General features: G+C 50.9%; 1 protein-coding gene across 1 annotated transcript; it reads left to right on the forward strand.

Moving 5' to 3' along the window:
• Positions 1-357: 357 nt before the first annotated feature.
• AKR1B1 (aldo-keto reductase family 1 member B) lies at positions 358-14272 on the forward strand. Its single transcript, XM_064289699.1, has 10 exons — positions 358-521; positions 6891-7058; positions 7678-7794; positions 8729-8806; positions 9129-9251; positions 9719-9825; positions 10122-10203; positions 10682-10765; positions 11873-11955; positions 13904-14272. The coding sequence occupies exons 1-10, from the start codon at positions 456-458 to the stop codon at positions 13944-13946; spliced, it is 951 nt and encodes a 316-aa protein (XP_064145769.1). The 5' UTR covers positions 358-455; the 3' UTR covers positions 13947-14272.
• The last annotated feature ends 9133 nt before the right edge of the window (positions 14273-23405 follow it).

Below are 23405 nucleotides of genomic sequence, written 5' to 3' on the forward strand. Positions count from 1 at the left end.
TGTCTGTTCTGCTGTGTATATTCCTAGTAGCAACAACAAAAATAATTAGAAAAAAAAAAAAAAAGTGCAGCTCACACTCCTTCACTTTCGACTTATTTATGGAAAGCCAGTGACTCCTTCTGGAGCATTCGCGTTTAGCGGCCAAGCTCTCTTCTGGGGCGTGGGGGGTGGGCGAGCGTTGAGCGCCCAGCCCGCGCAGGGCGGCGTGGGAGGGCGGAAGCAATCCGGCCCCGCTAGGGCCCAGCGGGAGACGTGGCATCGCCAAGCCGGGGCGGAGGGTGGGGGGGCGTTGAGACTTAGGCAGCCACCGCGCTGACTGGCCAATCAGAAGCCGCATCGCTCAGGCTCGCGCCAACCGCAGGCGTCCTCCCTGCAGGCCGCAAGGGGTATTTAAAGGCACGCGGCCAGCCACTGCGGCAGGGTCCTAGGTTGGTGGTCTGTGTAGCGTTGTGGCCATGGCCAGTTTTCTCGTGCTCAACACCGGCGCCAAGATGCCCATCGTAGGGCTGGGTACCTGGAAGGTAGGCGCCGGGGCGCCGGCGGCCGGGAGCGGCCCGGCGTGGCTCCGTGCAACCCCGCCGCGGACGCCGGGCCTGGGGGGCCTCGCTCGGGCCGCTCGGCTCCCGGCCCCGGCCCGGGTTCCCGTCTCCGGTCCCCGGCGGTCGAGCCGGCCGGGCGGGGCCGCACCGGGGTGGGCGGGCGGGGGTCTCGCGTAATGGATCCCGCCGGGGCGGCTTGCCGACACTCAGTGGGTGGACCCCGGCTGCGCGTTCCGTGTGGGCGGCGCCGGCTGTGAAGTCACCCGGGAGGAAGGAGTGGAGTGGGGCTCCGACCCAGCCACCCCCAGCCCCGGGGGAATGGGGCCCGGACCCAGCCACCCCAGCCCCGGGGGAGTGGGGCTCCCCCACCCTAGCCCCTAGGGGACATCGGAGGTGGCCAGCTTCTCCCAAGAGCATCTGGAGCGACCTGATCTTTTCTCTGAATTAACGGTCATCTGTCCCGTTATCACTTTTGGGAGCAAGCATTCCGGGTTCACCCGGAGCCTGCACCTAATTAAATGAAGCACAAGTTTGCCGCCTGCACCTAGGTAAATGAGGAGGCACAAACTCTCCGCCTGCACCTAGTTAAATGAGGAGGCACAAACTCTCCGCCTGCACCTAGTTAAATGAGGAGGCACAAACTCTCCGCCTGCACCTAATTAAATGAGGAGGCACAAACTCTCCGCCTGCACCTAATTAAATGAGGAGGCACAAACTCGCCTCGGGGCCCAGCCTTCTCCTTCCGGGATGGGGACGAGGTGTTCCTCGCAGACCCCGTAGGCGCCTTGCCTGGGGTGGGGGTGTCCTGAGTGTAACTAGCTCCCCGAGTGCTCCTCCTGCTGAGCAGCCGTCAGTTAAAACCTTCTCGTGTACCACTACTACCACCGGTTGGCCTCCAGTCTCTTCCGACTCATGGTGACACATGTGTTAACAGAGTAGAACGGCTCCATAGGATTTTCTTGGCTGTAAGCTTTAGGGAAGCAGATTGCCAGGCTTTTTTTTCCCGCGGTTCACAACACCAGCCTTTAGGTTAGCAGCCGAGAACAAACCATTTGGGCCACTCAGGGACCTTCAAACCTTCCCTAGGATACCTTAAAACCATTTAAGTCTTTTCAGAGCGCCCCCCCCCCCGCACCCCGCCCCGCCAAGAAGTGGTTAGGAGTAAAAATGATAGCCTGAGTTTCTCAAAATTAGGGAGCATCGAAAGGTGACATTTTAGGAGGTGAGGCAAAAATCTATTATTTTTAAGCTGCTAATATCACATTGCATAGCTATGACCTGAGTTTCTCTCTTACAGGAACTTTGAATGTGGGCCTGGGTGTTGGGTATTTACACACAGACGAGGAAGGACGACAGGACTGAGTGGGCTGAAATAGGGCTGAGGATAGATAGCATTACCTCCACCCTAAAACCTGCCATTGAAAATTAGCGCAGAGAGTGAATAAGAAAATTTCTCTCACAAGGAAAGTGCTTCTTGGCTAACGTGAGCAAACTATGTAATCTGTGTTTCCTCTGTAAAGCCCGCTGGTGGCTGTAAGGGTGTGTTTCCTCTGTAAAGCCGAATGGTGGCTGTAAGGGTGTAATTGAATTAGGACCATGAGGCAGAGCTAAATTCCACCTGTCGCAGATTATTCTCTAAATGGAAGCGAAAGAGCTTTCTTGACAACGGCAAATACAGTTTGTGTCACCGCAGGGCACATAGACGTCACGTGTAACTGGAACAAGTTTCACAAAAGGACACTTTACTATATGGGATGTATTCTGATACTTTTATTCATTAAAAAAATTATGGTCATGATCTCAGAAATTTCATGACCTGTCATTTGAAAATCACTAGGTGGCTTAGCGGTTAAGAGCTCAGCTGCTAACCAAAAGTTCGGTGGTTTGAATCCCCCAGGTGCTCCTTGGAGACCCTGTGGAGCAGTTCTACCCCGTGCTATAGGGTCACTATGAGTCAGAATCGACTCAACAGCGACGGGTGCTCTTTGGTGAGGAAGGAATAAAAGTTTGCAGGTCCAAACCTGTTGTCGAGTCAGTCCGACTCAAAGTGACCCCGTGTGTGTCAGAGTAGAACTGCTCCATAGATCTTCTCGGCTGTAATCTTTGTGGAAGCAGATCGCCAGGCCTTTCTTCCTCAGCACTGTTGGATGGTTTGGAACAACCAGCCCTTAGGTTAGTAGTTTTTATTTGGCCAAGTAAGAGACACTCCTGCTCCAGATCCTGTGTGACTTAGAGGGAGGTCTTTCCGGCAGACTCCTGTCCCCATTGGATAACCCACCAGCGTTGTATTACAAAAAAAAAAAAAACTTTTTTTTTTTTTTTTTTTACAAGGAGACTTTAAAACACATCACTCCTGATACCACTAATGTCCTGCTACTAATACATATTTTGGACCCAACCAAGAAATTGTTGGTCATTAAATGGTCACCGTAGCCACACACACACACACACACACACACACACACACACACACACTCACACACACTCACACACTTTTTCCTTAATGCCTCCACTGCCCCCAGCACTTTTAAAAACCACAGAAACAGTGTACATCTGTTCATGTACTGTGATCCTCTGGAGGGCCGCAAGCCGTTGTAGCTGTTGTTGGGTGTCGCGGAGTCACTTCTGACTCAAGGCAATCCATGTGTCAGAGTAGAACCGCCCCACAGGGTCATCTAGGTCGTAATCTGTACGGAAGCAGATTGCCAGTCTTTCTTCCACATAGCTGCTGGGTGGGTTCAAACCCCCAACCTTTGCGCCACCAGGGCCCCTTAACCATTGTAGTAGCTACATTTTTGTTTTTTTTTTTTTTAGTACCCACCCCCACCCCTCCCCAGTCAGTTCTTGACTCCTTGAGGTGATACTGCTGCAGTTGAGATTGCAGGGGACAGATGCAGACACACTGAGGGGGCCTCCTGTCACTTTTGCACAGCGGGGCCCGCTTTGACGGCGCAGTTCCCAGGACAGGGAGAGGGTGGAGAGGCCGGCAGTGGAGCTGAGGCTGGGCTGGGCTTTACTGTCCACCTGCCTTTTGTCCCCACTGCCTTCCCACAACCACTACCACTCCCAAATCAGAGTACTTAAATCCGTCCTGCCCGTCCACATCTCAGCCAGACGGGGCGCCAGCTTCAGGGCAGAACTGATTAGGAGAACAAGGGGTTTGTGTGTCTGACCAAACCTGATTATGAGCTTTGATGTAAAAAAGCTAGCTAGCTTGACTGTTCTCAGAGTGATAAGGCAGCTGAAAGGATACTTCTTCAATGGTGAACTCTTTATCTTGGAAACGGCCATTTACATGATTAAACTGTAAAAGATTTTGGACACGGTGCACACGTGCCAAGCCAGGCTGCCTGATCAGCATATCCAGTGAAAAGCACGTTTCTGTGGGTTGTGGGGAGTCCACAAAACGCGCCTTGTGGTAGCCGTTTGAGAATTTCTGCCATGCGGAGTCTTGCAAGTGTGGCGGTTTTTCTTTTTTTACATTATACATATTAACACTTTTTTTAAATACACATTTTTTAGAACAGTTCTGGGTTTATAGAAAAATTGTGCAGAAAGTACAGAGCGCTCCCATAGGCCCCCTCCCCCATTAGTACATCCTGCCACCTCTTACCAACCGCATGACCTTGGGCCAGCGCCTTAAGCTCCCCGTGCCAGAGTTCCCTCATCTGCAGAGATACTAGCATCTACCTTGTGATGCTGTGGTGGCAATTCAGCGTGAAGATGCATTTAAAACTGGGACATTGTACATGGTTGCTCTCGTTGGGGTTCCATCCAGAGGCACGTTCTGCCCTGGCACAAGCCTGGTGACCAGCTGTCTGTCCCAGCTCAGGCTTGCCCACCCCAGGTAAGAGCCCTTGGTCACTCCTGCTGTAGCGCACACTTGGCTCAGCATTACCGTGCCCCTCCCTGCCCGTCCCGCGCACTTTCGTTGTTAGTTGCTAGTTGCCATTGGACTCGTGGTGACCCTATGTGTGCAGGTAGAGCTGTGCTTCACAGGGTTTTCAAGGCCGTGACCTTTTGGAAGCAAATCACCCGGCCTTTCTCCTAGGCGCTCTTGAACGGGTTCTAACCGCCAGCCCTTGAGTTAGTAGTCCAGCATTCCATTTGCAGGAGTTGACGCTATGAATGACCACAACTTCGACACATTTAATATGCAGTGTGCTTCCAAGTTTACAAGGCCTTGCCTCTGTTTTCCTTTCCCCTTTGAAAGAATTTTGGTCAGCTTCCCAACTCGTGTGTCTGTAGCTAATCAGTGCTCTGTCCGGGGCAGGATTGGGAAACAGCAGCCTCTTCACGACCGCAGGAGGTCATTTCTGCCCTTGACTTTTCTACAGAAATAGCCCACGAACTGAATTACCTTTGTGCCAGTTCTGGAACCTCAACTATTCTAGTCTGTACTCCTCCGGTTTCAAGAAACCAAAAAACTGACTTAACCTGAAGTAGGGGGAAGAAAAGGTGTGTGCTTGGGGCGGGGGTTCCTTGGCCTGCAAAGCTGACAGTTGTGGCTTTGGTCTGATTCAAGGGTGAAAGTGACTTCACCAGGGTTCCTCACTAGGGTTTACACTCTCAGGCCCTCCCTTCCCCGCAGCAGCTCAGGCTCCTCTCGCCCAGGCCAGTGCCCCCTACAGAGCGAGAGCTTGTCTTAGCAGTTCCACTGCCCACTCTCGTTCCTGCCCCGCCCCATCGCTGTGACTGAGGGCGTGTGTCCTGTGGCCTGGCCTGGAGGTGACCCCTGGTGCCAGGCCTGGGAGTGTGTCCCTTGTGGCCAGGCCTGGTAGTGACTCCGTGGCCACCGGGCGAGCACAGGACGGGGGCACTGCAGCAGCTCTTCAGAGAAAAGTCAGCCGAGAGCCATTGCCTGAAGAAGGTTTTATGCCTGCTGGGCAGATGCTTTCCCACCTTCGTCCCTCAGTTCTCTCCCAGAAAGGGGTGTGCTCTGCTGTTACTGCTCACAACAGTGTCCATGAGAGGCTGTGGTGGGTTCTTCTCTGGACACTGAGGTTTCCTCTCTGCTTCTTCCCTCAGCCATGAAGGCCGTGCAGCCTTCCTGGGTACCCCACTAGCAGGGAGGCCCCAGACGGTCTGAGGTGTGCTCTTGGGGACACCCGAGGGCTGGCCTTGCCCGCGGCCCCTGTGCTCTCGGCAGCGACCAGGGGGTCAGGTAGTGGATGTGCTCCTGCTGGCGGCGGCCTGCTCAAAGCTTTCTCTCACGCTTTTCCTACGCCAGCTCTCCAAGCACAGTCACTCTCTGTGTTAGCAGCCCATCACACTGAAGCTCACTGTTCACTCCCAGGTGTAGATGTGCCCAGCTGGCGTGTCAGTCTCTGCCAGAGCTGTGGGCATGTGTTTGTGCTGGAAACCAGGGGGCTGGTGAGCTGAGGTAGTTACCCAGACCTCCCTCCTTTTCAGCAGCAGGCTCTGCACCCCCACACTGTCCCTGTCCCTCAGATGGCCAGCTGGCCTGCATAGGGACACCATTCAGGCTCTTCCGCCGACTACAGACCATATGGTGATACTGCCAAATTCCCATTCTCCATCACCTTTCAATCATTTCTGTCTGCGGATACCTCTGAGGGGTAGGCTTCCGGCTCCACCTCCCAAAGCAAGCCATTGACAGGCTTGGGAGACCCTGCCGCTGGGCCTCTCAGTTGCTGTCAGTCATGCTGTCAGACTCAGGACAGCTTCCCACAGCTGCATACAGACACGTGAGTTCCTGGGTCAGAATCCACGACTGAGTGAGGAAGGAGAGCCCAGGGATCCTCACTACCCTAGAGCACCTGGGTCAGAATCCACGAGTGAGTGAGAAGGGAGAGCCCGGGGGTCCTCACTACCCTAGAGCATCCAGCTCAGGATCCACACGTGAGCGAGGAAGGAGAGTGCGGAGATCCCTGGCTACCCCAACTCTTGCTGACTGACTAAAAATCAAATGGAAATAATTAAGTAGGTAAAGCTGTTTTGGAAATACTTTGAGCTGCTCAGAAGCAGCGGCATCCCTTTTTATCGTGGAAACCTAAAAGATCGAGAGAGTGAGGGATAGTTCCTGCGGTGCTTGGTAAACCGACGATGAGAAGAATCGAGGCAGCGAGATGGCTCTCTGCGTGTCTCTGCTAAGTGGTCTCAGGTGTTGTAACCTGGAGCCGCAGGCACCTCTCCTCATTGCCCTGTGTGACAGCTGGTAGTTCTGCAGGCCGCTTCAGGCACGGGCCTGACCCTCCCACCGCTGAGCTCAGGAACAGGAGTTTCCATCAGGATCAGTCCGTTTCCATCTGCCTGCTCCCAGGTTTTGTGCAAACTGTGTTTGTTTTGTAGTTTTTTCACCCCATGGCCTTTATGTTTGCTTCCTCTCAGTCGGCTCCAGGCAAAGTAGGGGAGGCTTTGAAGGTGGCAATCGACGTGGGGTACCGCCATATCGACTGCGCCCACGTGTACCAGAATGAGAACGAAGTAGGGGAGGCCATCCAGGAGAAGCTCAAGGAGGGGGTGGTGAAGCGTGAGGATCTCTTCATTGTCAGCAAGGTGATGCATCTGGTGGGGTGGGGCTCAGGGGCCCAATGGAGTGGACGCCTGGAGGGCTCTGGGTATGGGCATGGTGGGGACGGGGAAGCATGTCAGCCGAGGTGACAGAGGGCCTAGAGCCCCCCATCCCTGGCTGGCATTGGGCAGTCATGTCATGAGACTCATTGGTCAGGACCTGTGCTCCTGCTGGGCCAGGCTGCGGTTGGCTTTCCCTTTCCCAGGAGCTCTCTGTAGGGACGGGACTTTGTTCCCATCTGTGGACTGACTCCCCACTGCTCTCCACTTCAGGATGCTGGGCAGGGTGAGGCTGGCCTGCAAAGACCAGCCAGGAGGACGGTAGCCCTGAGAACTTGGCCTGCTGATCTCTCTCTCTATTTTATGCCTCTTGAGAGGTTTCCTTGACCTGATTTTCATGCCTTTCTGTGGCCAGTAGGATCCACAGTGTGAAGTGGGTGCCCCTACAACCATTTAGCAGCTAAGCTGACTCAGCCACTGCATCACGATGGCACGGGCGGGTGGTGGGGAGAGGACAGGGTGGCGCTGTCGTCGGAGCTGCCTGGTGCTCCTGGCCAGGCCCAGCCCCATGAGCGGTGGGTGCAGTGTGTTCTCTGTCCTTCAGCTCTGGTCCACATACCATGACAAAAGCCTGGTGAGAGGTGCCTGTAAGAGGACGCTCGACAACCTGAAGCTGGACTACCTGGACCTCTACCTAATCCACTGGCCAACCGGCTTCAAGGTGCGGGCCTGTGGCCTCATGTGCCCTGGGGGCTGTGCTGGGGAGACTCGGTGTCCTGGCTGCTATCTGTGCAGCCAGACCTGCAGTGACAGTGCCACCCAGAGCTGGTTAGCAGTTACAGTCTCAGCCGCTCCTCAGGCCCCTGGCAGGAACCACGGGTGCCCGTGGGCACTGTACTGTCTGAGGAGTACCGGCTTTGTCATCGGGGCTGGTGTAACTCACACCTTTGGGACAGGAAATGTGGCTCGAGTGGGTCAGCGTCCATGCTGCACGCAGGCCGTGAGGAGCCATCTGCTGTTGTCCCCAGCATGTGCACGTGCACACCCTGCATGCGTGCACACGTGTGGACACAGGTTCCACAGCCCCATCCTGCAGGGGCCAGCAGCCTGGCTCTGCACAGAAAGAACTGGAGAGTTGGCATGCCCTCTGCCTTCTCTCTAGCCACGGCCTAGTTTCTGCATTGTCAACCAGGTTCAAGTTATAGGGTTTTATCCTGTAGCTCCACTTGGTTTCTTTGTGGCATATCAGCCTGAAAGGACTTGACCTGGGTCCTGTTTTCTGTGGGAGGCTCGGCAAGGTGGCAGTGTCAGAGGCTAGTGGCCCAGCAGGACTATACACACAAATACATGAGTCCATGCTGGGACAGGCCCCATGACCAAGTGTTGTCACCTCCACATGACAGGGTGATAGGCTCAGATGTATGAGGATGATTTCTCACCTCCAGCCCCTTGATGGAAAAGTGCTGGGGCCCCAGGGACAGTTGGCTGGTCTCCTGTTCAGCTGCCCAACGAAGGTGACTGTGGTGATTAAAAATTGCCCATGCTTGTGGTTTAGAATACATCTTCTAGAACTTTGTTTTCAAAGAAGTAGGCCCCTGCAAGCAGGTCTGAGAAAGGGCTGCTGTTGATTGCTTTGTTTCTGGTTGTAATGGCAGGCGGGGGAGGACTTTTTCCCCTTGGATGAGACAGGCAACGTGATTCCCAGTGACACTGATTTTTTGGACACATGGACGGTAAGGCAATCCCTGGCTTGACCTTTTTTCTTCACTGCTTGTTCTGTGTTGTCCCTGCGAGCAGAGCAAACACAAGGGGTAGGCAGCCTGCTGTAGTGTTTTTTTTCCACTGTATTTTGTTATTTGGTCACTTTGTTCGCTCTCCTTGTCTCCCTAAAGCCAGCCTGGTTCTTGTCTGCCACTTCATGGCTTCCAAAAGGTCTAACTAGCTGGTGCAGGACCGTGAGAGCAGAACCTGTTAAACTGCCGGGTGCAAATGATGCTTCTGGTCCCTGTCCTTTCCGGCATGTTCCAGCACCAAGCTGCACTGTCTTCTCCTTAGGCCATGGAGGAGCTGGTGGACGAGGGGCTGGTGAAGGCGATTGGTGTCTCCAACTTCAACCACCTCCAAGTAGAAAGGATCTTAAACAAGCCTGGCTTAAAATACAAGCCGGCAGTCAACCAGGTAAACATCCACCCAAGAGGCCAGTGTCTCCAGGACACAGTCTGGTCCTGGTGGTTCCTTCTGATAGTGTTGCCTAGGGAGTAGCCAGGAGGCAGGCAGCTAGCCTCTGCAGAGCCTGGGTGGTGATTCAGAGTGACAGTGGGACCTCTGGGAGCAGGAGAGGAAGGGCCAAGCCCAGCGTGGTGCCTCGGGGCCTCAGTTGCAGTGCAGATATTGAGATCTCAGACCTGTGACAGTTGACAAATGGCTGAAGCCAGCACCAGCCCTCAGGGCCTGTGGCCAGAGAGTCACAGGCTAATTGTTCTCGGGGTTGAGGACATTGGCTGGGAATGCAGCAAGCGTCATAGCTGACCTGGGGAGGGGATATTTTGTCACTGTTGTCAGTGGAGGGGGGACTGGTGTGGGATGCTTCCTGTGTGCCCTGTCCGTGGTGCCACACACCCACCCCCTCCCGTGTGCATTTGCAGATCGAGTGCCACCCATACCTGACCCAGGAGAAGCTAGTCCAGTACTGCCAGTCTAAGGGCATCGTGGTGACCGCCTATAGCCCTCTGGGCTCCCCTGATCGACCCTGGTGAGCTTTCCACCACGGGCTTATGGGGGAGATGAGAAATGGCCCTAAAGAAAAACTCACCATCCAGGAAAGTCCTCTGGGCTGAGCCGCAGCCCTGCCCTGGAGCCTTCCTGGGAGGTGTGGTTTCTAGTAGCAAGATGCCTACTCTTAGGTCCCAAGGACAATGGTTGAAACCAACTTCAAAGGGCATATCCCAGCGGGCTGCTGCCCAAGGGGGCTGCAAGTCTTGTCCAGCATGGCTCTCTGGGTAGCGGCGATGGGTTGGTTCACATGGACAGACCCCTTTCTGTCTCCAGGGCCAAGCCAGAGGATCCCTCCCTGCTGGATGACCCCAGAATCAAAGAGATTGCAGCCAAGCATAACAAGACCGTAGCCCAGGTACAGCCGAGCGCAGGCACTGTGACTATCCCCAGCACTTGCTGTGGGCCACACCCTGGAAGTGCTGCTTGAGGGCCAGGAGCATGTAGTAGAAATAAGGAGTGAGCAGGGACTGGGAATTCAGAAGAATCCACATCGTAGAACCTGCTTCTGCTTCCTTCATAGGTTACTGTGTGAAGCCTCTTCTCTATTTGAATGTAATTGGTATCTTGCCAGGTGCAGGGAAATGCTTTCTCCTCAGTGGGGGTGTGAGGTCCTGGGTGTTAGATCGTCTTCTGCAGTGTCCCTGAGGAAGGTGCTGACGTACGTGGCACCATGGCTGAGGGTGGGTCTGGCCTCAGTGCCCTGGACTGGTGCTGGCGAGACCCCAGCAGCTGAGCCTGTCTGCTCACACAGGAGGGTCTAGCATCCCCCCCATCCCGTGACGTGCACACCAGAGAGAATGAGACAGTAACAGGGAGTGCCCCTCTGGTCGCAGGTTCTGATCCGGTTCCCCATACAGAGGAACGTCATCGTGATCCCCAAATCGGTGACCCCCAAGCGCATCGCTGAGAACTTCCAGGTAGGAGCCCACTGGTCGGGCCCGGTTTTCTGCTATGAGGTAGGGCAGGGAGGGGAGACTTCCCAGGACCTCCGTCCCACCTCAAGTTGTCCTACCCCAGCCCCCCCGCCCCCATCTCTTCCCCAGCCAGGGAGCTGACCTCAACAAGAACCGCTACCTGGACCCAGGCAGTGGCTCCTCGTTGGGCCAGGGCCCCTGTGGGGAGAGTCCTAGGCTGTCCGGGCCAGACCTGCTGCACGCCTGTCGGTTCCTCCGTGGTCAAACAGTGCCCACGGTGGGAAACAGCCTGCTAGAGATGGAGCCTTCGTTTCATACATCATTTCTAAGGTGTTAGAAAAGAAAAATGCTTAAATTACTAATCTCAGTGCTAGCCTAACCCTTTCCATTTTGCATCTTACTGTTAGTCCTTTGCACACTTTTACATGGCTGTAATCACAGCGCATGTACCGCAGTCTGTGGCCCTGTGAGGCTGACAGCCGGCCCCGAGGCTCTCCTCGTGCTGCCAAGGCCATGCTGCCTGCTGGCCTCCACATGGCCCAGTCCTTCCTGCGTGGTCTGCTGCCTCCATGCGCAGGGCCGCTCCTCTAGGGTGCTCTTTCTTCCCCTCTGTCCAGAGCCGTACTTGGCTCCTTTAGGCCCATCTGAGATGCTGTCTTCTCTCTCCTTAGGGGAATTAACTTCTCTTTCCTCTGGGCTCCTTCACTGCTTGCTGCTGCCTTTTACATAGTGTGTGATTAATTATGCTTGCATTATAGCTGTTGACATACCTCTCTCCTCTGCTTCGTTGTAAACTGAGGCAAAGATATACCCATCATGACATTCCCCATGGGTGCCTGTCAGAGTAGAAGTGCTCAGGAGTGTTTCCAAAATGGAAGAAATGTAGAAAGTTCTGGCAGAGAAGGACTGCTTTCATTGTTCCACGTAGTACCTGGCTGAACGTAGGTGTTCCCTGAATGTTAATACAACAGACTTGTTCTGAGTTCCATGTACCCACTGCCCACCCCCACTTATGGTGACGGGAGACCTTGTGGTCCTGCTGGTTCCACGTTTTGACATGCTGCTTTTGATCTTTATTTGCAGCACTTACTAGATTTCTTTCCCTGTTAGGTCTTTGACTTTGACCTGAACAGCTCGGATATGAGCACCTTACTCAGCTACAACAGGAACTGGAGGGTCTGCGCCTTGGTGAGGTGAGTGGGTCCTGGGTGTGAGGATCCAGACCCAGGAGAGGGTTCAGGGGCTGGAGGATCAAAGACCAGCTCAGAAGGCCCAGACTTCCAACCTGTGGAAGAGGAAGGTCTGCAGGGAAGCCCCTGGGCCAGGGCTCTGCAGAGCAGCGCATCTATGGCCTGCAGCCTCTCTGGTTAAGATTCACTGCTGTCTTGTTTATCAGACTGCATAGACCAAGATGGAGTGTTTCTGTGGTCAGTTACTAAATTTACTGCTTCCAACTTTTCTACTGACCTACATTGAAGAGTACATGATTCGAGAAGTGAAATGTCATTGAATGAGTGATGGTGCTGCACTGAAGGCGATTCCGCTGCTCCCCAGCTGCTTTTACATGGGCGCAGTACCTTCCTGTCTCAGCTGTGTGGTGTGACACTTGTGGACCTGTGTCCGCGGAACTGCGCAGTCACGTGGGGGAAATACCAAGAGATTGGCCCCAGGGACACTGTGGGCCTCACCTGAAGTAACTGCATATCCTGGCATTTAAACTTCGAGCCTTCGTGGCTCAACTTGGTGTGTGCTTGCCCCCCCTGCCGCCCCCCCCCATGGAAGACTTCACACATGGCTCTTTGTGTTAATGACCCTGATGGAAGGGGTGTGGGAGGAAGACCATGGTACCAGGCTCATGACAACCCTAGCTGCAACACTCAGGAGCCTTGTGCCCTGAGAAAGTCACCCAGCCCCTTCCGGCTACCGTGCTCTGGCTCCTTGTCTCCTGAGGTGGTGTGAGCCGAGCCAGATGGTGAGGAAGGCTTCTCTTTCCTTTTTGCTACCAATCCTTTGACTAAATGAAGTTTAAACTCATTCTCTGCTTCGGGCGGCAGCTTCACATTCTGTCAGGTGGGCAGCATCTCCTCTCTCAGGATCCACATTCTCCTCAGAGCTCACCGCTCTGACTGTTAAGAGTTACGTTTGGATCAGTGGGCAGGGGAGAGAACTGAATTGTCAAGTTACGTCCATTCTCCTTTCAGAATCTTGCAAGTTCAGTCTTGGCCTTCACCTTCCCACTGCTGACGTGAAGTATTGGAGCCTCAGGGCGTGCGTCCCAGTGGGTTTCTAATGGTGTCTCTTCCCTTAGCCGCCTCCTGCTCTCCACTCTGCTGTGAATACTCCCAGTCACCTGGGGAGCTTTTCTCATCACACAGGCGAGCCCTGTTTTTGGCAGCTATTGCTAGACCGAGCCTCTCCTGCTGACGACAGTGCCCTGCCCATCAGGTGTGATGGGTGAGGAGAAAAGGCAGACTAGGGGGACCTAGCGAATGGATTTTAATACTTGAATAAGAGTTGTATGTTCCACGCTGGGTTCGCCCTGGGCCTCTCATACCCCAGCCAACCAGTCTAACATCACTGGCTATGATGTCGCAGGACGAGCCATGGCCCCTGCTAGATGGAACCTCAAGCCTTGGCAGCCCCACCTGCACCTCGGCTTTGCCTACTTGTCCCCTTCTGTTTCCAGCCATGTGACTAGACTGACTTGACTCGCTGACAACAGGAGGCTCTGGAGGGACTGGTATCTCCCTCCTCGTTCTGGGAGCCTTGTTGTCTCACTTAGGGCCTCACATATGACTCATAATATCTCCTGTGTGATTCTGTTTTTTCACTCCCTTATTGCTTAAGACGATATTATTTAAGACAGTAAGACATCGTCTGGTCCTGCCAGCTAGACTGAATTGCTTGGAGGTAGGAATCAGGTCTAGGGCCCTAAATGCAGTGGGCATGAGGAGGGTGGACCCATCGAGGAAGCGCTGAAGGCAGGGGCGTGTGGCGAGGGGTCTGGTGTCCTCAGCTGGCTCCCTGCCTCCGAGGCTCCCTTTGTGCCTGTGATGAGACACACACACTACTTCTGTCTTTTTGTCATTGTGATGGTTGGACTCTCCCTGAAAAGCAAACATGTCCTCTTTCTTCCTGCAGCTGTGCCAGCCACAAGGATTACCCCTTTAAGGCCGAGTTCTGAAGCTGCAGAGTCCGCTCTCCTGCTTTCCTGCGTGTTCCTCACAGTGAAGTGTGGCCGTGGCCCTCGCAGCCGATCAGCAGCTGGAAGACGGACCCGCATGGGCTTGCTCAGCACGAAGCTGGGTCTAAAGAGCAGCATCTAGATTCCCCTAGTTTTCTTTGTCCTTCTTGTTCAGCTGAGGAAAATACAACCCTTTCTGGCCAAGAAGAAGCAAAATATATAGTCAAAATTGTGCCACTAACAATCGGGTTTTGACTGCTTGGAACTGTAATCCTGTCAGCCGGACTCCTCCTTGCCTCCAATAAAAAGGGCTTTTGTGGGCTGGATGTGGTCTCCTTTTGTTTTTGTGGTTTGAGACCATCCCACTTTGTGTCCCACTCCCAGCCCTGATCTGCCCTTCAGTGGGCCCTTCCAGAGTACACAGGAACGAGGACTCCGTCCTGCCCTTTAGCTGGGTCCCCTCACCCAGTGCTTTAACTGTCAGCTCTAGGGTGGTGGTTCTCATCCAGGAGGCTTTGAATGCTCCTGTTGTCAGGGCCCCACCTCTGGTGGTGATGGAATTGGCCAGGACATCAGTGTTTACAGGCTCCCCGGGTGGTTCTGATATGTAGCCAAGACTGAGTACCACAGCTTGGGCCTGAGCCTGGACATAAACCCATTGACAATTTCCCAAATTACTGGGGTGGTTCTCTACCTGTGAAGGCTGGAGAATTCATGTTTCGTAAGCAGCACTACCTGCCAGGGCACTGCCGGGGCTGGGTTAGTTCTTGCTTTCGTGAAGTTCACTGTCTAGAGGGAGGAGAAGCATAGATGGTGTCCAATTGGACAAGGAAGAATGTTTTAAATAGAGTTTCAAATTGAGGCCTTGGGGAACGAACGAGTGCTGTTGCTAGTTTTATGAATAACTGGTTTCCTGATCCAGAATTAAGTTGACAAAGGGATGGGGGGTAGATGAGTGTTGACCTCAAATCTCAAAGTCAAGTTGCTCTGTTACTGACTTGGCTTATTGCTATAGTCCTTATCATCAGGTCACGTGAACTGCTCAGCAGGTTATCTGTTTCAGATGCCCTGAAGGGTTTGGTAATTGTGCCACAGCTGACTGATAGTGGCTGCTGGGCCCCACCCCAGCATGAGGGAGAGCAGCTGAAGTTGAGCTAAGTGGGCCTAGCTCCCAGTCCCCACTTCTGTCCAAGCTCCCCTCACTAGAGAGGCCGGACCTGGCCCCTCTTGTGGCATCTGGTCATCACAGTGGTTGGGTTTCCCTGTTAGGGTAGCAACCCAAGGTCCCGTGACCCCAACTTAAACTGCAAACCTAAGTCATCTTCCGCTAATCAAGAGCTGACTGGTTTTGTTAACTACCCGTGGAGTCAATTCCGACTCATTGCAATCCTATAAGACAGTAGAACTGCCCTGCAGGGTTTCCAAGGAGCAGCTGGTGGATTCAAACTGCTGACCTTTTCTTTAGCAGCCAAGCTCTTAACTACAATGACAGCTACATCAAATCATCTGTGGCCTGATCCCTTCCATTTGTCCACTTAGTCAAGAGTTGGGTTAAACATCCTTTGGAAACCTTTGGGATAATCCCTGGTAAGTTTTTAAACCTGACATGTGCCTTCTACATCACTGATATAACTATAGCAAGACAATTTAGAGATCAACCCCAAAGATAAAAGACCAAGCCTGCGTTGCATCTATACTCCTTCACAGCCCTGGTGGTGCAGTGGTTGAGAACTATGGCTGCTAACCAAAAGGTTGACGGTTTGAATCCACCAGGTCCTCCTTGGAAACTATAGGGCAGTTCTACTCTGTCATATAGGGTCCTTATGAGTCGGAATCAACTGGATGGCAGCAGGTTTGGGTTCTTTTTTTTTTTTGGTTTTACTCTCAGCAGAGACTCAGAGTATATCTAAGGATGTGTCCTTAAGGGAGCCTTGCCTGGGGAGAGAGGTCAGGGACAGTCACAAAGGTGGGAGAACAGCTGGCCCTGAATTAAAGTTTGAACAGGAGTGTTTTCAGCGGTCAGTGGCCTGCGCGTGGGTAGAGGCACAGTGCTGCTTGATGCTGGGAAGTGCATGCAGCGTGAGGGGACTGCTGGGGCACCTCACCACCAACTCACCCCCAAGACGGCAGAAGGAGCAGGTAGATGGGTCTGGCGCACCGAGGTGAAGACAGGTGCTGCTTCCCCAATAAAGATCCCTTTCCTTCCCTTTATGGAACCAACACACCTACACCCTCCTGGGCAAATGAGCCACCTTGTGTGAGGTGAGGCTCTGGAGCAACAGGGCTGAGCTCATCTTTGAGGGGCTTTGCTTCCGTGTAGTTGAAGCTACAAAAACACATTCAGGAAATGGTGTTTTACCAAAACAGTGCTTCAGCCAAAGAGCAGAAATATTAATGAGACCAGCTGAAAGAGAACTATGTTATTAAATCTCAAAGCAAGTGGGACCTGTGTTTGGAAATCTCTGTATAAAGCTTGCACAGACATGACTTCAAACACATCATCTCAAGGTCTGGTTCCCAAGAGCCAGGCTTCTCAACCAAACGTCCTCGATACTGCTACAGCTGCACCCTCAGCCTCCCTAGCGCCACGTCCTCGGCCGGCTTGAACAGAAGCGGCCTTTTCTGAGGCCTGTCGTGTGCGCCCTGCAGACTCAGCTTCCGGAACTGGCAGTGTCAAGGTCAGCCGAGGAAGGTTGTCCTTGGGAGTGCGTAGCTCTTAGGATCCAGCCAGTCACAGTCCATAAAGGCAATTTCTAGCCATGGTCTGAGGTGAGACCTTGGTCATTGTCAGGGTCCTGAGGGAAACGTCCCCCCCACCCCCGCCCCCAGAGTTTGAGAGCAAAGCAGTGGAAGCAGCTGAAGGCCTCTCAGGCCCTCCTCCTGCCCTACATCCCAGCTAAGCCTTTGGGGAGGAGCTCTCTGTTTTCCTGGCTACATGTTCTTGGCTCTTAGCACAGCACTTGGCACAGACTGGCTCACGGTAACGCCAGCTACATGAACAAATGAGCGAATGAAGAGCTTTTCTTAAAATCGTTAAAAACTTCCTAGCATGGAATCTAAGCATTTCAGACAGAGACGGATTGCTCAGTTCTGAATGTTGTCAGTTGCCGTCAAGCCTGCTTCGACATGTGGTGACCCCTCGCACAACAGAATGAGATGCTGCCTGGCCCCATGCCATCCTCATCATCACTGGCAAACCTGAGTCCATTGCCGCCTTTCATCCTAGGGGGCTCATCTTCCAGCTTTATACCAGGCAGTATTCTCAGTTCTGAATAGCGGCCCACAATACACAAAATGGTGGTGAAGGGTTCTATAGAGTTGAACTGGTCTGAGTTTTAATCGCAATTCTATGCTTCCTAATTTGTGGCTCTAGCAAATCGTTTAACCTGTCAGTCTCCATTTCCTCAACCTGTAAGAATACTGACCTCAGAGGGGTATTGGAGGATTTAATGAGATAATGAATAGAAAGCACCTCTCCCAGCACCCGGCACACAGCACTCAGTACATGATAACCAGTACCGCCATTACTGTTGGACCCACACCCACCCATCCCCACAGCCTGCAGGGGGCTCGGGCTGGAGCAGTGCCTAGTGGCTGCTTCCCTTCTGCAGAAGTGGCACTTTTTCCTCTGTCTGGACTCTATCTAGCCCCAAGCACAGAGGGCAGCTCTAGATACATTTATTAGCGAGCACCACACTGTATTGGGCTTTTGTTTTCAATCTCTAGGGTTGTTCTTCACAGCAAGAAGAGCAAACCCTGGGGAAATGCTGCCCTGAGTAAGAATGGTGCTTTTCAAATTGGTACGTAAAATCATGGAAAGCTAGAGATGGAAAGTACTGTTGTTGGTAGTTGGCACTGAGTCCATTCTGACTCCTGGAGACCCCATTCGTTACAAAGTAGAATTGCTTCATAGGGTTTTCTTGGCAGAATTCTTAACAGAAGCAGATCACCAGGACTTTTCTTCTGCAGTAGCGCTGTGTGGATTCAAACCACCAACCTTTAGGTTAGCAGTTGAACTCAACTGTTCGCGCCATCCAGGGACGTGTAGAAAGGACTATACCCACCAAACCCAATTGCTGTCGAGTTGATTCAGACTCATAGCACCCGTACAGGACAGAGTAGAACTGCCCATAGAGTTTCCAAGGCTGTAAATCTTTATGGAGCAGACAGCCACATTTTTCTCCCATAGAGCAGTTGGTGGGTTTGAACTACTGACCTTTTGGTTAGCACCCAAATGCTTAACCACTATGCCACCAGGGCTCCTCTAGGAAGGACTATAACCCATTGCTGTTGAGTCAATTCCAATTCACAATGACCCTATAGGACAGAGTAGAATTTCCCCATAGGGTCTCAAAGAGCGCCTGGTGGATTTGAACTGCTGACCTTTTGGTTAGCAGCCAAGGTCTTAACCACTGGGACACCAGGGCTTCAGAAAGGACCATAGAGGTCATCTAATCCAGTGTTTCTCTAATTTAGTGTTTGCAAGCTTATTTTTGGCAGCCGACTCCTTTCTTCAAAAGAAATCCTACATGGATCCTCACATATAAACTACATAAAGGCAGAGCAGCTGTGGTTGAAGTGAACTGTTTGTTGCTGTTGAGTCGATTTCCACTCATAGCAACCTCACATGACAGAGTAGAGCTTCCCCATTGGGTTTTAAGTGTTATTAAATCTTCCAGCAAGCTAGTCAGCAACTCTCCCCCTGCCAACCCTCTGAGAGCCCCTGGAACAGTTTCAAAGTCTTGGGGTCTCTTTCTTTTTTCCTTCCCTCCCTCCCTCCCTCCCTCCCTCTTTCTCTCCTGTCTTTCTTTTTTTTAACAATTTCTGTGATTTAGAAATTCTGGAGCAGCTTAGCTGAGTGCTTCTGGATTGGGTTGTCTCACGAGGTTGCAGTCAATATGGTAGCTGGGGCTGCAGTCTCATCTGAAGCTTGACTGGGGCTGGAGGATCTGCTTCCAAAGCATTTCACTCACTCACAGACAAGCTGGTGCTGGGTGTTGGTAGGAGGCCTCAGTTCCCCATCACCTGTATCTTTCCACAAAGCTGCCAGAGTGTCTCACTGAGTGGTGTCTGACTCCCTGCTGAGTGAGTGCTCTAAGAGAGCACAAGTGGACACCACAATGTCTTTCACTATCCACTCTCTGAGGTCACATACCATCATTTCCACAATATCCTATTGCTTACAACAGGTCAATGCTATTCAATGGCAGGGGCAAGGATCACTGAGGGACAACTTGGAGGCTGGCTACCACAACTTGCAAAACTGGAACTGCATAAAAGAAATTAAAGGTATAAGGTTTAAAAAGAAGGAATAAAACTGTCATTATTTGCAGATATGATTTCCAAAACAAACCCTAAAGCATCTAGAAATAAATTAGTAAAATAAGAGTTTAACAAGCTTGTTAGATATAGCATCAATATATAGAAGTCAATTACATTTCTATACGCCACTATCAAGCAGGTAAAAATGTCATTAAAACAAGATACCATTTATGATTAAAAAAAAAAAATGAGAAGTACCTAGAAATAAACCTGACAAAAAATGTCAGATGCCTCTTGAGAGAAAATTATAAAACTTTATTCAAAAATATTAAGACAAATGGAGAAATTCACTATTTTCTTAGAAAAAAAAATCATAGCTCTACCCAAATCATTCTCTCAAAGCAATTCCAACAGAATTTTTTCTTGTTACTTGATAAACTGATTCCAGAATTGATACGGAATGCAAAAAAGAGAGAGAGAAAGAGAAAAGAAATTAAAAATAGCTAAAACTCCTCTGGAGAAAAACAGGTGGAATGACTCCCCTTGCTCAACTTGTTGTTTGTAACTAAAAATATATAGTAATTAAAGCAATGTGATATTGGCCCAAACAGTAATGAACAGACCTGTGGGATAGAATAGAGAGCCCAGAAACAAACCCATACACGGAAGCCTGGTTAATTCCTGAGCTGGCACTTCAGATCACAAAGGAAAAAACAAACGTAGCAATAAATGTCTATCTGTGGCAACTGCCCCTCCATACTGAAGAAGTAAATCACCAATCATAAACGTTAATTCCATCTGGATTGAAGATTAAAGGTGGAAAGCAAAACTATAAAACTTTTAAAAGTCAATATAGGAGAATATTCCTACCATCTGGATACGCAAGGATTCTTAAGTCTTAACAATTACAAACCATAAAGGAAAAGATGGATAAATTCAACTACATTCACACTGAGAACTTCTTTTCATCAAAGCACACCATAAAGAGAGTGAAAAGCAAGCTGCAACTAGGAGAAGATATTTGCAGTACAAGTAGCTACAAAGGATTTGTGTCCACAATATAAAAAGAACTCCTCCAAATAAATAACAGACCAATTTAAAAGGTGGTAGAAGTGTGTGCATATCCCATAATTGACAAGCCAACTACTAAGTGTATACCACAGGCAAAGTTTGAGCACCAGGAGACATGTGTGAATGTGCATAGCAAGACCAGGAAGCAGTCCAAATGTCCGGCAGCAGTAAAGTGGAAAAAGCCATTGTAGTATATTCTCATGGTGTGCAAACTACAGCTATATGTCTCCATATGAATGAATCTCAAAAATAGGGTCCTTAGCCAAAAAGGAAACCCTGGTGGTGTAGTCATTAAGAGCTCCGGCTGCTAACCAAAAGGCTGGCAGTCCGTATCCACCAGGCGCTCCTTGAAAACCCTGGGGGGGGGTTCTACTCTGTCCTATAGGGTCACTATGAGTTGGGTTTGACTCAATGATGCGACCCTAATACCTCAAAGCATGTTTTCTCCTTTTCAAAATTGACATAACTAACACCATAGTGATACTCTGAGTAACCTATGAGTTTTTTTTAACTGTACCAGCTGCACTGGTCTCTTTCCAAAGGGGTGCGGAGCCATCTCGGCTCCTGTGACCTTGATCTCTCCTCTTCTTTGTTCTCTTGAGAAATGGCGTTCAGCCTGCAAAACGGCAGTTGGGAAGGCTGCCTGGCGCTTTTGGTCTGCAACTTTCTTTCTTACTCCTTATCTCAGTCAGAGTGGACTTGGCAGGCCAGTTCCACTAGCTGAGAAATTTTTACTTAAGTTTTTTTTTCCTGTTACAAACATAAAGATTAGAGTCCAGATGTCCAGCATGCATATCTTTAGTTTAATAAAATTTCCTGTAGTTGTTTTGTGATGCATATGACCATCTGTGAGCTACATGCTTGAAAACCTTAGGTCATCCTTGCCGAGGTGATATAGAAGCTCTGATGTAAAAATTGCTTTTCAGAACTCCATAAAGACAGCCTGCGTTGCTGCCAGACTGCCTGTTGGTGTCATCACCTTATAAACTTTCTATTTCTGACTTAGAGTACGTTTCATTGGCTCAACTGCTTCAAGGCATGGACCCCAATAAGGTGACAATGGCACCCGGTTTTTGTTTTTAGCGAAAAAAGCAAAGCTCGCCACACACACACACAAAAATAGAGTAAGATCTGTTTACATAAAGCTTGAATACTAAACAACGTATTTGGTGATGACACAATCATAAAAGTATAAGGAAACCCAAGAGAATGACTTAATCAAAATTCAGTGACGGAGGTTGGGGTTGGGGGTGACATCTAAGCAAGGGTCTTCCAAGGTAGGGGTGATATTTACTTCTTAACCTGGGTACTGAGAACGTGTGTATTTGCTTTATTATAATTCTTGGAGTGCTATGCTATATTCCACAATTTAGAAATTAATGTTTGCTCTATGGACGAATGACCTTATTGAATCCTTACAGCAATCCCCTGAGACTCACATATCATGATCCTCATTTTACAACGATGAGCTAAAATCAAGAGAAGTTCATGGATATGCCAAAACATCCCACAACTAGTCAAGGTTCCCACCTCCTAATTCTGTGACTTCTCCATTTTTGCTGCTATCTTCACTCCCGATACAGGAAAACTAGAGTGCCCAACTGCATGTTATTGATCAAAAGAAGTGAAGTCTTTTTATCAGAATTACCTTTAAAAAATCATTTTTTTCTTCTATTTGTGGTTTTCTATGCTGTGTAGATAAGGGGTCCATTCACTAGTGATAAAGATTGCTGGAGTTGGAAGCTGGAAATCATTTCAGTAGTATCAGGTGGGGAGAGATACCAGGCAACAACAGGTTTTGGAAAATTATCAATGCTTCAATCTACTACATAGCTGGTCCCAGGGAAGGGAGGGTCAGCTTTAAGGCCCAGGAGAGAAGCCAGAGAAGTGTTGATGGAACTGGGGCACAGGGCCAGAGGGACCAGAGAATGGGGCACTGACCGCAGGGGACAGGTCCCCTGATGCAGCATAGGAAGGAGGGCCAGGAGGGCCACTATAGGGAACAAGGATGGGGGCAGAGGAGGGTGGCAGCAAACACCCCCTACTGCACGGTTCCTCCCAGCCTGGGACTGGCCACTGAGGACGATTGTGTGGCCTTCCCTCTGAGTCACGAGGAGTTGGCAGAATATTGTCTCTGGCAGGGCCCTCAGGGGTCCTCTGGTCCCAGTCGCCATAAGTCAGCAGTTTTGGAGCAGTGTATTATCTCTGGCAGGGCCCTCAGGGTTCATCTGGTCCCAGCCTTCATGTAAAGGAGGATCCAGTGACAGGACCAAGATCAGCCAGCTGATGGCTGGAAGGCTGGGACTAAGACTCGTGTCTGCGCCTGTTTTCCCAGAGGTTTTTATTTTTTTTCTGTAGGTCACCTAAACTGGTGTCATCTTAGTCTGGACACATGAGTCTAGGAGCCCTAAACCTTCACTTTGCAACCTCATCTGACTAGAGACTAAATCGCCTTGTCACTCAAATGGAAGCCAAGGGGTCTAAACTGTGTTTCCACAGAACTTCGGATTTCCCCACCAGAGCTGAGGGATGAGGAAGGGGTGGTTAGGTCTCCTCTGCCTTCCTTCCCAGCCTCACTCACAGCAAGTGCCCTTTTATCTGCTTTATTTGTTGGAATTGTGTGAAGATTCCATTTGCAAAAAGGATTCTAACCCTTTGAAAAGTAAAAAGTTTAAGAACCATTAAAATCTGCATCTCTTGGGATCTCTCTGTCCAATTCCCAAATTTTAGTACCATTTAACAAGTATTCATGAGGATCTAGTTACATGCCTAACTTTGTGGCACATGCTAAGAGGCATACAGAAGGAGATTACTTCATCCCTAAGGTGGTCGTTGTCTTTAGATGCTGTCGAGTCAGTTCTGACTCATAGCAACTCCATGTACAACAGAATGTAAACGCTGCCCGGTCCTGCCCCATCCTCACCATTTTTGCTATGTTTGAGCCCATTCTTGTAGCCACTGTGTCAATCCATCTCATTGAGGGTCTTCTTTTTTGCTGACCCTCTTCCAAGCATGAGTCTTCCTCCAGGGATTGGTCCCCCCGATAACATATCCAAAGTAAGTGAGACAAAGTCTCTCCACCCTTGCTTCTAAGGAGCACCCTGGCTGTACTTCCAAGACAGATTT

The sequence above is a fragment of the Loxodonta africana genome, chromosome 8 (assembly GCF_030014295.1).
Source record: "Loxodonta africana isolate mLoxAfr1 chromosome 8, mLoxAfr1.hap2, whole genome shotgun sequence".
In the NCBI taxonomy this organism is placed as follows: Eukaryota; Metazoa; Chordata; class Mammalia; order Proboscidea; family Elephantidae; genus Loxodonta; species Loxodonta africana.